Raw genomic sequence first — 15,114 nt, 5'->3', positions numbered from 1 at the left:
TGGTTATTCCTATTCTGCTCCTTTTATATATTTTAATCCAATATAGTTTCTGTTTATATTATGCCTTCACTTTGTGACAGCATGCTCATTCATCTAAGACAATAGCCTGCTATGATAGGCTTATCCATTTGAACTCTGAACCTATTGAAGAACACGATCTAGTTACCTAGCAACCGGCTGCTATATAAATCCTTAGTGAGGGCAGGATTCACCAACAACCCTTTGAGAAAGTCACAGCACGTGACGAAACGCGTTAGGGAACGGAACTGCGTCATCACGCAAGCGCATGACAGGCCGTATCGAGCGCTGATACACATTGCGGTCAGCAGAGATTGGAGATTTTCCTAAAACTCAAAGACTGCATCATTGATTTTAAGGAGCCTTTCTACTCATGCATCAGAGAACATCTACCAGCAGCTTCAAGTGAGATTTGGACTGCAGGGTCTGGAGGCTGAGTGACCAGAGTTGGCGGTGACATATTTCACACACTGCTTGATTTTAACCTAGGTTAACACAGATTCCCAGCAAGCTCAAACTCCCACACCCACCACAAAGTGAATATATATTTATGTCAACCAGAGAGCTACTGAGCGTGGCAATTGTATATAACAAGAGACAGGGGGTGCCCAATGCTGCATCCAATTGACAAAACATATAAAATAAAATACTTCAATAATAATGATATTAAATACTTGGTTATTTAGTTAACCCTTTGGCCAAAGGCGTCATAAGCCTGCATACCAACGTCAAGGTATAACCAAAATAATGCAGGTCCTACACTACATTGTGAACCCTTCCATTTACATCTGTGAGAGGTGAAGAACCATTATGGGTCTTGTTCCTGCAGCAAGTGAAATGTTGTACACCATTGCCACGCTCAGTAGCTCTCTGGTTGACATAAATATATATTCATCATGTGGTGGGTGTGGGAGTTTGAGCTTGCTGGGAATCTGTGTTAATCTATGTATGACTGGTAGCAGTCAATTGGAGGCTGTGGCACCTCCCCCCAGAGCTCACTCCTCCTCCTTCACCTTTTTTACTTGGAAGGTCATTTCACTTGCTGCAGGAACAAGACCCATAATGGTTCTTCCCCTCTCACAGAGGTAAAAGGAAGGGTTCACAGTGTAGTATAGTGTAGGACCTGCATTATTTTGGTTATACCTTGACGTTGGTATGCAGGCTTATGACGCCTTTGGCCAAAGGGTTAACTAAATAACCAAGTATTTAATATTATTATTATTAAAGTTTTTTACTTTATACCTTTCATTATATATGTTTTGTCAATTGGATGTAGCATTGGGCACCCCCTGTCTCCTGTTGATTTTAACCTACCCTTGTGAGTGGATTTTCTACCCCCCCTCCCCTTTCCCAATAAATGTACTGTGTTATGCTATGGGGCGTGCGCTCTCTCTCTTTTTTCTTTTCTAATATATATATATATATATATATATATATATATATATATAATCAGACAAATATGTAGATATGAAGGAAAGTCCAGACTATTATACTGTATACTTTAACATTCTGCCTTTGATAACAGATTCATTCATTACAATATAATTATTGCTAAATTGGATTTCTTACACACACACACACACAGCTCTATACTCACACAAACTGCTGCTACACATGCAACCGCACAACACACACACCTGCAGCCACAATCAAAAATGCAGCCACTTACTAAACTTTGCACTCTCTCCCCGAGCTCTACACACAACACAGCACCTCTACACCCCTCCCCCCCCCCACACACACAACACACTTCTTTGCAGTCTCTCTCTCCCCCCTCAATTCAACTGAATCTGCTCAGAAAATCTGTCAGCTCGGGAGGGGGAGGAGTCAATCCGTGGCTGATACTTTTTGACCAATCCCCTGCCATGTCTCAGAGCTTGTACTTAATTCAAACCAATCCCCTGCCCTGTCTCAGCTGTTCTGAAAGCTGATTGGCTGGAAATAAACAGGTTGAAAACGGCATTTTGCAAGCTGCTGAAATTCGGGGCATTACTGTGGATAATGCCCGGAATTTTAACCAATCAGAGAGCAGGGTTTTCAATAATGCCCTGAATTTTATTGCTTTAGCCTATAATATAAAACACAGACAAAGCTCAGTGCACATCCTGAAAAACTTATACACGGTACAGTGCCTAAATATACATGTATAAATAACTAATAAATAAAATGGTCTTTTAGTTTAACATTCTTCCTGGCAATGCACAGGTTATTAAGAATCTATATTAGTGTTAGGGACCCTTGAACGTGGTCTGCCGTGCAGTTGGCTCAGGGGCTTACAACAATTTGGCCAAAATGTTAAACTAAAAGACCATTTTATTTATTAGTTATTTATACATGTATATTTAGGCACTGTACCGTGTATAAGTTTTTCTGGATGTGCACTGAGCTTTGTCTGTGTTTTATGTTATGTCTCTGGTTTTAAATATATATATTGCCATGCTCAGTAGCACTCCTCTGTGAAACTTATATGCTTATATATATGTTGTGGTTATTTTAGGGGTTCAATATGAGCTTGTAGGTGTTCTGTATGTTTTAGCCTATAATATACAATAACAGATACATGGATTAACCCTTTACTCATACAGCCATCTAATCTTCGAGAAACTGTATCTTAGTATTACAGATGTAAAAAAAAAAGAGCAGGGATAGACAGCACTCAAATTGAGTCAGAATGATAATATGCAAGGTGAACAGGGAACAAGGAGGTATATTTGTAGATGTATTGGGGGTGGGGGGCAGTGTGGTATATTTGTAGATGTATGGGGGCGTGGGGTATATTTGTAGATGTACTGGGAGGGAGTAGGGTATATTTGAAGATGTATTGGGGGGGGTGTATTTTTATATGTATTGGGGGGTTAAGTAAAAGTTACGCGCTAAAAAAATATTTCTGTGGTAGGTGCGCTATGGGTTGGGGGTGGGGGTGCATGATTTCTGTTGGCGGCCCTGATCCCACACACACACACAATGGCACACACACATAATCCCACACAATCACATCTCCCTCTCCCTGCATCAGAAGCTATCTGATTGGTTATAGCCTGTCACATGGTGAGACCATCGCTGTAATAATCAAATTTTACTGACAAAAGAGAATCAGGTCGCTCCGTCGCGCCTACTATAAGCGCATGCTACAGATTCAATGCATTTGTTTTGAAGCGACGTCGCATCGCCGACACTATAAGCGCAGCCTAAAAAAACCTTCCAGTGATAGAAGGCTCCTTAATGTCCATGTGCTGTGTGGTGTCTTCCAGCTCTGCAAGGTGTGTGTGTGTGTATGTATATCTTTTTGTATAGCCTCACCAATGTATCCAGTACCTTACAGAATTAGCAAGACAATACAGGGAATTAATATACAAAGTTTCACACATGCATTAAACCGGTGGTTAAACAATGGGGACTAGAGAATCCCTGACTGTGGAGGGAGAGAGGGTTTGGCCCAGTATTAAAGGGGTTGCACCCAATATGGCCACCCCCTGACCTCACCAAGGAGACAAGGGGTTAACTGGACTGCGGTCCAGGGATGTGGTTTGCACCTTGTTATATCATGAAAATGTATGTTCCCCTGTTCCCATGTTTTATTATCATGTCAGTGTCTGCACCACACACACACTGGGATCCATCCGGGAGGGCAAGGGTTAATAGTTGTATAGTGATTATAGCCCTTTGTTTAATTTTCCCGCCTTTTCAGGCACTATTTTGCATGGTCCCATAGGCCGCCATTGAAGCTCCATTGTTTTCAATGGCGGATCTAGCTGTTTTAGACCTGTTTCCCTTGAAGACCAGCAGGTGGCGTCCAAGAGGAGGAGCGGCGGTTTCCCATTGTAAGTCAATGGGCTCATTGACTTCAATGGAGATTCCTCGACGGCGCTTTCCAGGAACGGGTTGGCAGCCGTCCAAACCGCAAAGCGGACACAATGTCTGAAAAAGAGCTTTGATCACTGATTAGTCAAGTTCAACGTCAAGTGGCATGGGAATCTTAGGTTATAGGTCACCCAGAAATAAAATTCTTGTTGCCCCTAGTTCCTAGGCCTCCCCTCACTCGACCACCACCGGGTCCCATTATCCAGGACCCCCGGAACGGGTTGTGCTGGTAGAGCGGGTCGCGCCATAGGTTTCAATGGCGATGGCAGAAACAGCGCAAGAAAACGACTAAGTCAGAAACGCTACAAATCATAAGTCCATATCTCCGGTTCTGGAGGGTTCAGAGGGCCAGGGTTTGGGGTACCTGTAGTCACTGCTCCGGCATGGCTGCAGAACCATCCTTGACCTTCTCTGACCAACCCGACGGAGTATGGACCACCTTAAAGGTTCGGGAGTTTTTCCCATAGACTTCAATGGCCACCGGTTCCCATTGACCGGCTGTGGCGGAGAAACCCCATAGGCTTCAACGGCGGCGATGCTCCGTTGAAAGTCTATGGCGATGGATTCCCATAGCCGCCAGTGGCGGCGGTTTACCATTGAATTCTATGGCGGCGGAGCCCGTTGTTTTCAATGGGGATTTAGTGAAAAACCGTGATTTAATTTACAGCGGAGAATTTTGTATTAAAACACGAAACGGTTTAAGTAGTATTTGTGTATCTCCGGATCTGAAGGTCGCAGCGGGCTGAAACTTGGACCATATGGTGTCCCAGTTCCGGCATTGAGAATTGGGCAGTTTGGACCCAACAGAACCGGATATTTTAATATGTTTGTTTCACCTTTTAATATTGTATTCCAAGGCGGGGATAAAAACCCGCGAAGATTCCTTTACACAAAGGGAAGCAGATGGTCAGAGGGGCGACCCAATGTCTAGAGTAAGTACTGTTCAAAAGGTTTTGCCACCCTCACCGTTTACCTGAGGGCGGAGAAACGTCAATCTGGAGTGGTTTGTGAGTATCACATCTTACACTTACAAACAAAGGAGATCCTGCCAGATATTCTATTTGGCAGACTGGCCGGCATCCCTGATGTAAATGTGGGGCTACAGAAATGAGACCCTCAGAGTCCCAGTGCGCATGGGCTAACTAGCTGGGGGGCATGGGTTAAACTGTGTTCCCACGTTAAAGATTGGATACAGGTAATTGTTATCCAATAGCCTGTACTCAATGTTAAGAATAGGGTTACAAAGATATATAAACTGTGGTCAACCCTATGTCCATTATCTTCAAATACCATCTTGATTGTTACCTGATTGCTGGAGAATTGCTATCTGATACTTCTCATCCCCCAACCCCAAGTAAGTGTTACCTTCTTGCCTGTTACTGTACTATATTGTTGTGTTCACCTATTTAAGGAATAAATATACTTTATTATATCTAAGCCTCGTTCAGTTCAACCCCGTTATTTGGTGTATTATTATAGCCTGTCACAAAGTTACCGTCACACTGACCCACAGAGCTTACAATCTAAATGTAATAAAGGGAGATTTACAGAATACAATAAGTGCAAGTGCAATATAAAACATTTTCAGGTAAGATGAAAGTGAGGTACAAGGACAAGTCAGAGGCCCAAACTAAGCAAATAATTCATTGAAGAGATGAGATTTCAGGCATTACTTGAAGATTAGATCGACCACAGCCAGGGATATCCTGTATATTCCATGCAGGGAGAAAAGAAACAGCCAGGCCACTCCAGAAGTAACAAAAAGTACTAATTAATTTATTGCATGTTGAACATACAGAAAAATGGACTAGGTAAACGCACCTACACGTTTCGTACTCAAAGTACTTTATCAAGGTGACAACAGTGTAATAAAGCTGCTTCTTTATACTTACCCGAACTGCCTCTAAGCCAATAGGATGCCGCGTCACTAACCTGTGTCGTGCAGGGTCACGGCGACATGAAATGCAGTCACCTGCATCTGCACAGAATCGCGAAGGAGGGGCGCGCACAGCCGTAGGCTGGGCAGTTCGGGCATAGTACAAAACCTTACTTGCACTAAACGCTACAGCCCACAGAATGACGTCATCAGCACGCATCACGGAGCGTGGTTGCACTGACGTCACGTCGTATTCAGCAGCCTGGCAGAACATATGAACTTTTTTTTACAAAACAAAAACTTTATTGAAACTGGACATTACTGTTTAAAATATATAAAAAAAAAGAAATAAAAAAAATACTAATATCTTGTTGCAATAATAGCAGCAACCCTACATAGCAGTATGGTGTGTCAGTAGAAAGAAAATGGTAATAAAGATAAATAATGAATAATCAAATAATAATTATAACACTAAATAAATAGTTATGGTACTAAGTACATCACAATATAATATTAAATAGTCATACCATTTATCCTACCATATAATTAAGAAGTATATACTTCTAAAGATTTTAAATTATGCATATGAACACAGTAGCCATACATAGGGCAAGATTAAAACACCTTGTTTATCAGAGAGAACAAAAATAGGGTTTATCAAACAATTAAGGATATTAGTCATTATATAACTGAATAAGAAAATATTAGAAGAATGTACATAATCTCTATATGACATTCAGCTTGAGTGATGACACTATTTACAGAAGAGGAATACATTGATATAGAACTTATTGTTATACATAAAAATTGCCTGTTATCAGAATAAATCATGAACATTGATTGGGACTTATATATAATGTCTAAAGTAACATATAATTATGATTACATTAAGATTTACGCGTTCATTAATTATGAACCATTGTGTAAATTATAATTATTGTAAAACAATTATAAGACAATTTATAAACAAAAATGAAAAACTTTTCTCTTTAATGGGGTTCATTATCTCCAAACACGTGGAACAGCTATGGGCACTAGTTTTGCCCCCTCATACATCAACCTCTTTATGGGGTGGTGGGAGCTGTTCCACGTGTTTGGAGAAATGAACAAATACAGGGAGCACATTTTGTTTTACAAGCGTTATATTGATGACTTGTTATTGATTTGGGAGGGTGACGTCACGACTTTACACAAATTTATTTGAAGTATCCACTATGGATAGGAAAACATTGTTGAAACGTATACCAAAGCCAACGAGAGTTAATACCAGTCCCTCCTTTATTACCCCATTCAGTAAACAAGCTGGAGCAATCAAGAATATTCTGAGAAAACATTGGGAAGTGTTGTCTCTGGATCCAATTTTAAAACCTTATATCGCATCAGGTCCCAATGTTGTTTTCAAACGAGCTAAAACCTTGTCAAATTTTCTATCGCCAAGTCTCTTTGAATCTACAAAAGGGGATAAATCATCGTTACCTCATGGAACATATCCATGTTCCCATTGTAAAGCTTGCTCTAAAATGAATAAAAATAAAACTTTTTGTTCTTTCAATACAAGGAAAAGTTACACTATTAAGTCATTTATAAATTGTAACTCCACCTATGTCATTTACTTACTGAAATGTGGATGTGGTCGACAGTATATCGGACGGACAACTAGGTGTTTAAAAGTCAGAATTCTTGAGCACTTACGGCTTATTAATAACGGGGATCAAAATCACCCCGTTTCAAAACACTTTTCTAGTTGTCCATATGGTAACAGCAACTCATTCACCTTTCAGGGCATAGAACATGTTCCCGTGCCCATAAGAGGAGGGGACAGGATTAAACAGTTAGATAGACGAGAGTCTTTTTGGATTTTTACCCTGAGAACAAGAACACCCTTGGGCATGAACATTGATTGGGATTTAAGTCACTTTTTATGATTTCTTTATAATAATTTTTTATAATAAAGTTTTAAATTTTTGTTTATAAATTGTCTTATAATTGTTTTACAATAATTATAATTTACACAATGGTTCATAATTAATGAACGCGTAAATCTTAATGTAATCATAATTATATGTTACTTTAGACATTATACATAAGTCCCAATCAATGTTCATGATTTATTCTGTTAACAGGCGATTTTTATGTATAACAATAAGTTCTATATCAATGTATTCCTCTTCTGTAAATAGTGTTATCACTCAAGCTCAATGTCATATAGAGATTATGTACATTCTTCTAATATTTTCTTATTCAGTTATATAATGACTAATATCCTTAATTGTTTGATAAACTCTATTTTTGTTCTCTCTGATAGGGCAAGATTAAAACACCTTGTTTATGTATGGATACTGTGTTCATATGCATAATTTAAAATCTTTAGAAGTATATACTTCTTAATTATATGGTAGGATAAATGGTATGACTATTTAATATTATATTGTGATGTACTTAGTACCATAACTATTTATTTAGTGTTATAATTATTATTTGTTTATCATTGATTATTCATTATTTATCTTTATTACCATTTTCTTTCTACTGACACAGCATTCTGCTATGTAGGGTTGCTGCTATTATTGCAACAAGTTATTCGTATTTTTTTAATTTCTTTTTTATATATTTTAAACAGTAATGTCCAGTTTCAATAAAGTTTTTGTTTTGTAAAAAAAAGTTCATATGTTCTGCCAGGCTGCTGAATACCACGTGACGTCAGCGCAACCACGCTCCGTGATGCGCGCTGATGACGTCATTCTGTGGGCTGTAGCGTTTAGTGCAAGTAAGGTTTTGCACTATGCCCGAACTGCCCAGCCTACGGCTGTGCGCGCCCCCCTTCGCGATTCTGCGCAGATGCAGGTGACTGCGTTTCATGTCGCCGTGACCCTGCGCGACGAGGGTTAGTGACGCGGCATCCTATTGGCTTAGAGGCAGTTCAGGTAAGTATAAAGAAGCAGCTTTATTACACTGTTGTCACCTTGATAAAGTACTTTGAGTACGAAACGTGTAGGTGCGTTTACCTAGTCCATTTTTTCTGTATGTTCAACATGCAATAAATTAATTAGTACTTTTTGTTACTTCTGGAGTGGCCTGGCTGTTTCTTTTCTCCCTGCATGGAATATACAGGATATCCCTGGCTGTGCTCTATCTACGCTCTTTGTTTTCCTGGATCTACAACGGATGGATTGCATGCCGCTAACGACAAGAGTGCCCCCCGGGTAGTACAGGTAAAGTGCTGCAGTGCCTTATTTTACTCCTGTCTACCACGGACATTGTCCATTTATTAGTATTGTACTGGTTGGGTGCTATTATGTGCTATGGTTGTGGGTGTCTAGCTGACTCCACTGGTACACTTATTCCCACCAATTCCCAATTAACATTATTAGGGGCACTCCATCGTGTTTTGGATTAACCCATTGTGGACTTATACATTTGGATACTCAAATTACAGGACTGGTCACAATTTCAAAGCATCACATCTACCCTGTTCCTTGTGATTACTTGAAGATTGGTAGGGATGTGGATTGGTGAAGGCTGAAGGTGAGGGAATTGTACAGCAAGGAGACAGGTTTAAGGCTGAGTTCCCGGTGGTGATGGTGGCGCATGGGCGCCACACACCCCGGCCCTCTATGGGGCAGGCCCTAGTGGCTGTGTGTGTAGGCGTGCAAAGCGCTGTTCCGCGTACGCTGGCAGGGAAGACACATGTCTTCCCATGCCACGGTCACGTGACAACATGCAGCCAATGGCAGGGCAGATATGCCCGTCATGGCTGCATCCCCCGTTATGGCCCCGCTTCCTGCTCTCCCCTACAGACCGTCGATCGTGACTGTAGTCTCTGCACGCACCGACATGCTGCCATGCGTGCGTGCAGCAGGGAAAACTGTGGCCGTAGCCTTAGATGTGAGAGTTCTGAAGAGACAAATTGAGCAGAGAGGAGACGGCCCTCAGCAGAGTTAGAAGGGGAATAGAAGGAGATAAAAGCTGAGATGTAAGAGAGGATAGAAGAATATGGAGAGAACGAGAATCTGCTAAGTAATGCAGTGTTTGATGGGGAGAAACTGAAAGGATCTCATGAGAAGAGGGAGAGAGACAGATCAAAAAAGGGAGTGAGAGAGAATTCTAGTAACAGCATTTGGAATAGTTTGTAGAGTGGCGTTGGGAGAAGGGAAGGCCAGAGAGGAGAAAGTTTCCATAGTTGAGAGATGAGGGTATGCAGGAGAGTTTTAGGAGAGGGCAGATTGTGGAAATGTTGCAGAGGGAAAATCTGTCAGATTTATCAACAGCCTGAATGTGAGAGAAGAAAAGAGAGGAGTCATATATTACACCAAGGCCGCGTGCTTGGGAAATTATATAGATAGTATTTTTGTCTGATAAAATATGACACAAAATGGAGCAGTTTAGTTTATGTGGATATTATGGCAGAAGATTACATGGGCAGTATAGTCACTGCATCACTTAGATTGTAAGCTCTCCAGGGCAGGGATTTCCGTTCCTATTGTCTGATTGTGTTTGTTGCACTTATTGTATTATAATTCCCTGTACTGTATTGTTTCTGCTGTAAAGCGCCGAGTACACTGTCGGCATTATATAAAGACATACATACATGGGCATCTACAGTATCTTTACACTAGAGGTTGCTGTCTGGTTTAGTTGATATTATTAACGCACTAATATGATAGACCAGGAGTTCCGTAACTTTACTTCCCGTGGACATTTTCAATGGTAATTATTTGGAGGATGTACATTTATCCTTAAATAACGCATACAGTAATAAATACAAGATCTCTGTCTATCATTTCACTATGAGAGCTGCTACAAATAAATTTCAGGTCTTCGGGAACCACCACCAAAGTCATTAGGGGCCACTGGATGTCCATGTGCCACAATTTTGAAACACTGGGTGAAGAGAATACTTTGTTAATTAAGTATTGGTGAAATATATTTTCAGTGTTTTGGATTTGTAATTTGCTTTCAGTAATTTGATTTACAGATTAAAAACATTTACTCTGTCTTTTTTGTTTACTTCCGTTAGAGATCGGCCTGAATGAAGAACAGAACTTGAGCTCTGATACATCCAGAAGCTGTCTGACTCCTCGCAGCCCAGAAGTGCCAAAAAATAATGATTCCTGTCACATTTTGGACACATACAAGGAACCAGTTTCACATGATGGTGAATTTATAGACCTTGTACAGCACACAGCAGAGACAGACCCTAAATATTGGTCCAGCAAAAGGTATGAGAGAGATTTAAGAAGAAGCCGTGGTGCTCAGCCTTTTATCTGTCGTCAGTGTGGCAAAAGCTTCTCACTGGACAGGGACCTGCTCACACACCTGTGTGTCCCCACCAGAGAGCAAACCTTTACATATACAGATGGTGGGAGCGGTTTCTCACTGCAGGGCAAACTTCTTCCACACCAGATGATTCAGACAGCAGTGACTCCTTTTACTTTTACAGTGTGTGGGAAACAGTTAAGTACCAAGAGCACCCTCCTCAATCACCAGATGATTCATATAGGAGAGAAACCATTTACATGTACAGAGTGTGGGAAACAATTCAGTATTAAGAATGGCTTCCTCAGACACCATATGACTCATACAGGGGAGAAACCATTCCCATGTACAGAGTGTAGTAAAAGCTTTGCAACAAAGAAGGAGCTCTGCAACCATGAGCGGATTCATACAGGGGAGAAACCATTCACATGTTCAGAGTGTTGTAAAAGCTTTTCTAAGAAGCAGAGCCTCCTCCAACATGAGTGGATTCATACAGGGAATAAACCATTCACATGTACAGAGTGCGGGAAACAATTCAGGGGTAAGAACAACCTCCTTATGCACCAGAGGACTCACACAGGGGTGAAACCATTCACATGTTCAGAGTGTGGGAAACAGTTTAGTATTAAGACAAACCTCATCAGACACCAGATGACTCATACAGGGGAGAAACCATTCACATGTACAGAGTGTGGGAAACAATTCAGGAGTAAGAGCAACCTCCTCGGACACCAGAGGACTCACACAGGGGTGAAACCATTCACATGTGCAGAGTGTAATAAAAGCTATTCTACAAATACGGATCTCCTCAACCATGAGCGGATTCATACAGGGGAGAAACCATTCACATGTACAGAGTGTGGGAAAAAATGCAGTACTAAGAGCAACCTTCTCAAGCACCAGAGAATTCATACAGAAGATAAATCATTCATATGTACAGAGTGTGGGAAACAATTTAAATTTAAGGGTACTCTCCTCAGACACCAGATGATTCATACAGGAGAGAAGCAATTCACATGTACAGAGTGTGGGAAAGAATTCAGTACTAAGGGCAACCTCCTCAGACACCAGCTGACTCATACAGCGGAGAAACCATTCACATGTGCAGAGTGTAATAAAAGATTTTCTACAAATGCGGAGCTCCTCAACCATGAGCGGATTCATACAGGGGAGAAACCATTCACATGTACAGAGTGTAGTAAAAGCTTTGCAACAAAGAAGGAGCTCCGCAGCCATGAGCGGATTCATACAGGGGAGAAACCATTCACATGTTCAGAGTGTTGTAAAAGCTTTTCTACGAAGCAGAGCCTCCTCCAACATGAGTGGATTCATACAGGGGAGAAACCATTCACATGTTCAGAGTGTTGTAAAAGCTTTTCTACGAAGCAGAGCCTCCTCCAACATGAGTGGATTCATACAGGGAATAAACCATTCACATGTTCAGAGTGTTGTAAAAGCTTTTATACGAAGCAGCGCCTCCTCCAACATGAGTGGATTCATACAGGGGAGAAACCATTCACATGTTCAGAGTGTTGTAAAAGCTTTTCTACGAAGCAAAGCCTCCTCCAACATGAGTGGATTCATACAGGGGAGAAACCATTCACATGTACAGAGTGTAGTAAAAGCTTTGCAACAAAGAAGGAGCTCCGCAGCCATGAGCGGATTCATACAGGGGAGAAACCATTCACATGTGCCGAGTGCGGGAAACAATTCAGGAGTAAGAGCAACCTCCTTATGCACCAGAGGACTCACACAGGGGTGAAACCATTCACATGTTCAGAGTGTGGGAAACAGTTTAGTAATAAGACAGACCTCATCAGACACCAGATGACTCATACAGGTGAGAAACCATTCACATGTACAGAGTATGGGAAACAATTCCATATTAAGCGAAACCTTCTCACACACCAGGTGTTTCATACAGGGGAGAAACCATTTCCATGTACATAGTGTGGGGAAAGTTCCTTACACACGAGAATTCATACATGAGATAAAACATTTGATTGTTCAGAGTTGGATTGGTCAATATACTGGTAGCATAGTAATACTTCAGTAATAAGAATTGGCAGTAACGCAATACATACCATTACTTCTTACCATGGCATTCCTATCAGCAGCTGCAGAGTGGGAGGGTGTCAGAGAGGACAGAGTGTGGGTCGAGTGGAATGGGAGCAGGTCTGGGTGCCCCATGACTCACATGCTGCAGCTATAAGGAATCCTCCAGCTGGTAATCTCACCCCTCCCTATTAACCACTTCTCTGCCATGCCTCTTAACCCTTCCATCATGACTCAATCACTTCCTCTCCTCGCCAACATTTCTGTCAGCTCTCACTCATGCCCATTACCCCACACCTCCCCATGGCCTATTAATGTGTACGGGAGAAGTGGGGTGGAGTATTTGTAAACAGGCAGTCCTCGGTTATCCGACACAATGCGTTACTCAAAATGGCGTTGTAAAGCGAAACGTTGTAAAGCGAAACACGTTTTCCCATAGGAACACTGTTTAAATGAAAGGTTCCGTTCCTGAAGGCATTTTTAACACTAAAATACACCAAATATTTTATGCCGGCAATCAGATATGCAGCACACACATACATTATATAGTGTATATACTGTATTATATATATATAATATAACATAATAAATAATATATTATATAGTATAATATAATATTATATAGTATAATATTATATATATACGCTCTTACGACGCTTTGCAACGTTGTTTATGTGAATGTGTATATATATACACACATACACCACGTTACAAAGCGTCTTAAGAGCGTTGGATAAGCCATTTTGGCGTTGTAAAAATTAATATAGGTATGCATTGCATAGCGTTGGATAAGCCATTCGTTGTAAAGCGAAGAGTTGTAAAACGAGGACTGCCTGTGATGAAGAAAAGGGGCCTTACTGTGGGTGTAGTTTGTTTATTATAAATTAAATTGTTAAGATTAAAATATTCTAAAATATATTTGCTTTTTTTTTTTTTACATTTTATTAACAATGAAATGCATTTGTATAAGAAATATGTTTCACAATAAATGACCTTGAACATTTTGATGTCTTTTGCTTTTTTGTTTTCGATTGGGTGCTAATAATATTGCTTAATATTGTGATCATAATGATAAATTACTGAATACTGTTATGGTGGGAAGTATTTTTGTTATTGCCCAACCCAGGGGTGCGCAAACTATTGGTCCCCTGTGCTCACGCCCCCCTTACCTTGTTTTGCGGCGTCAAATGACGCTGCAGGGTCTTGTGACATATCGTTACCCCGCGTTGTCAATCTTGTGCCCCCCAGTTTGCGCACTCCTGCCCTAGCCCTAGTTCAGGATGTTGGAAACAATTTAGTACAAAGTGTGACCTCCTGTTACACCCAAATATTTACATAGGAGAAACCATTTGCTTGTTCAGTGTGGGAAAAAATACAGTATTAAGGGTCACCTCTTCAAAAACCAACAAACTCATGCAGGGAGAGGCCTTTCACATGGGCAGAGTATAGGAAAAACATTTCTTGGATGATTGACCTCACACACCACATGATTCTCACACGGGAAATAATTTGCTTGTTCAGAGTGGGGTAAACCATTTTATACAAAGTGGGATCTCTTGTTACGCAAGGGAGCAACTTTTTAATTGTACAGAATTAGGGAAATATTTCAGCACTGAGAGGCACCTCAACACACACCAAACAATTCATAAAAGGGGATTACATCATAATCAATTCCGTAATAGGAGGACAGTCCTCAGACACCAGAGCATTTACATAGGCGAGAGACCTTGTCACCCAAGTGTTTACACAGGGAAGAAGCATCTTGTGTGTACAGACTAGAAAGAAAATATTTGTAGCCATATTGGTCCTTTGCCCTATGTAAAAAAAGAACAATTACTTGACCTTGGAGCCTGCGAGGAAGCTCCCCTTCCCTCCCCCAACCCACATATAAACAAACACACAAAGGTCTGGAGGTACAAAGGCTAAATTTAGACAGATACTTTATCCTCACCTACAGTATTTTGATCCAGAGGAAGGCAAACAAAAACCCCAGTGATATAACCTCCCATGATATCTCATAAGGGGGGAAATTAATTCCTTCCTGACTC

At 40.9% G+C, this 15,114-nt stretch overlaps 1 protein-coding gene across 1 annotated transcript in view; it reads left to right on the top strand.

Moving 5' to 3' along the window:
• Positions 1-14,046, top strand: part of LOC142486339 (uncharacterized) — a 78,708-nt gene extending 64,662 nt beyond the window's left edge. Inside the window, exon 4 of the mRNA XM_075584967.1 lies at positions 10,773-14,046. Within this exon, the coding sequence (XP_075441082.1) occupies positions 10,773-12,961 (2,189 nt within the window). The 3' untranslated portion in view covers positions 12,962-14,046. The remainder of the gene's footprint in view (positions 1-10,772) is intronic.
• The last annotated feature ends 1,068 nt before the right edge of the window (positions 14,047-15,114 follow it).

Source organism: Ascaphus truei, unplaced genomic scaffold (assembly GCF_040206685.1).
Source record: "Ascaphus truei isolate aAscTru1 unplaced genomic scaffold, aAscTru1.hap1 HAP1_SCAFFOLD_821, whole genome shotgun sequence".
In the NCBI taxonomy this organism is placed as follows: Eukaryota; Metazoa; Chordata; class Amphibia; order Anura; family Ascaphidae; genus Ascaphus; species Ascaphus truei.
This window is presented reverse-complemented; position numbering and strand designations above follow the sequence as displayed.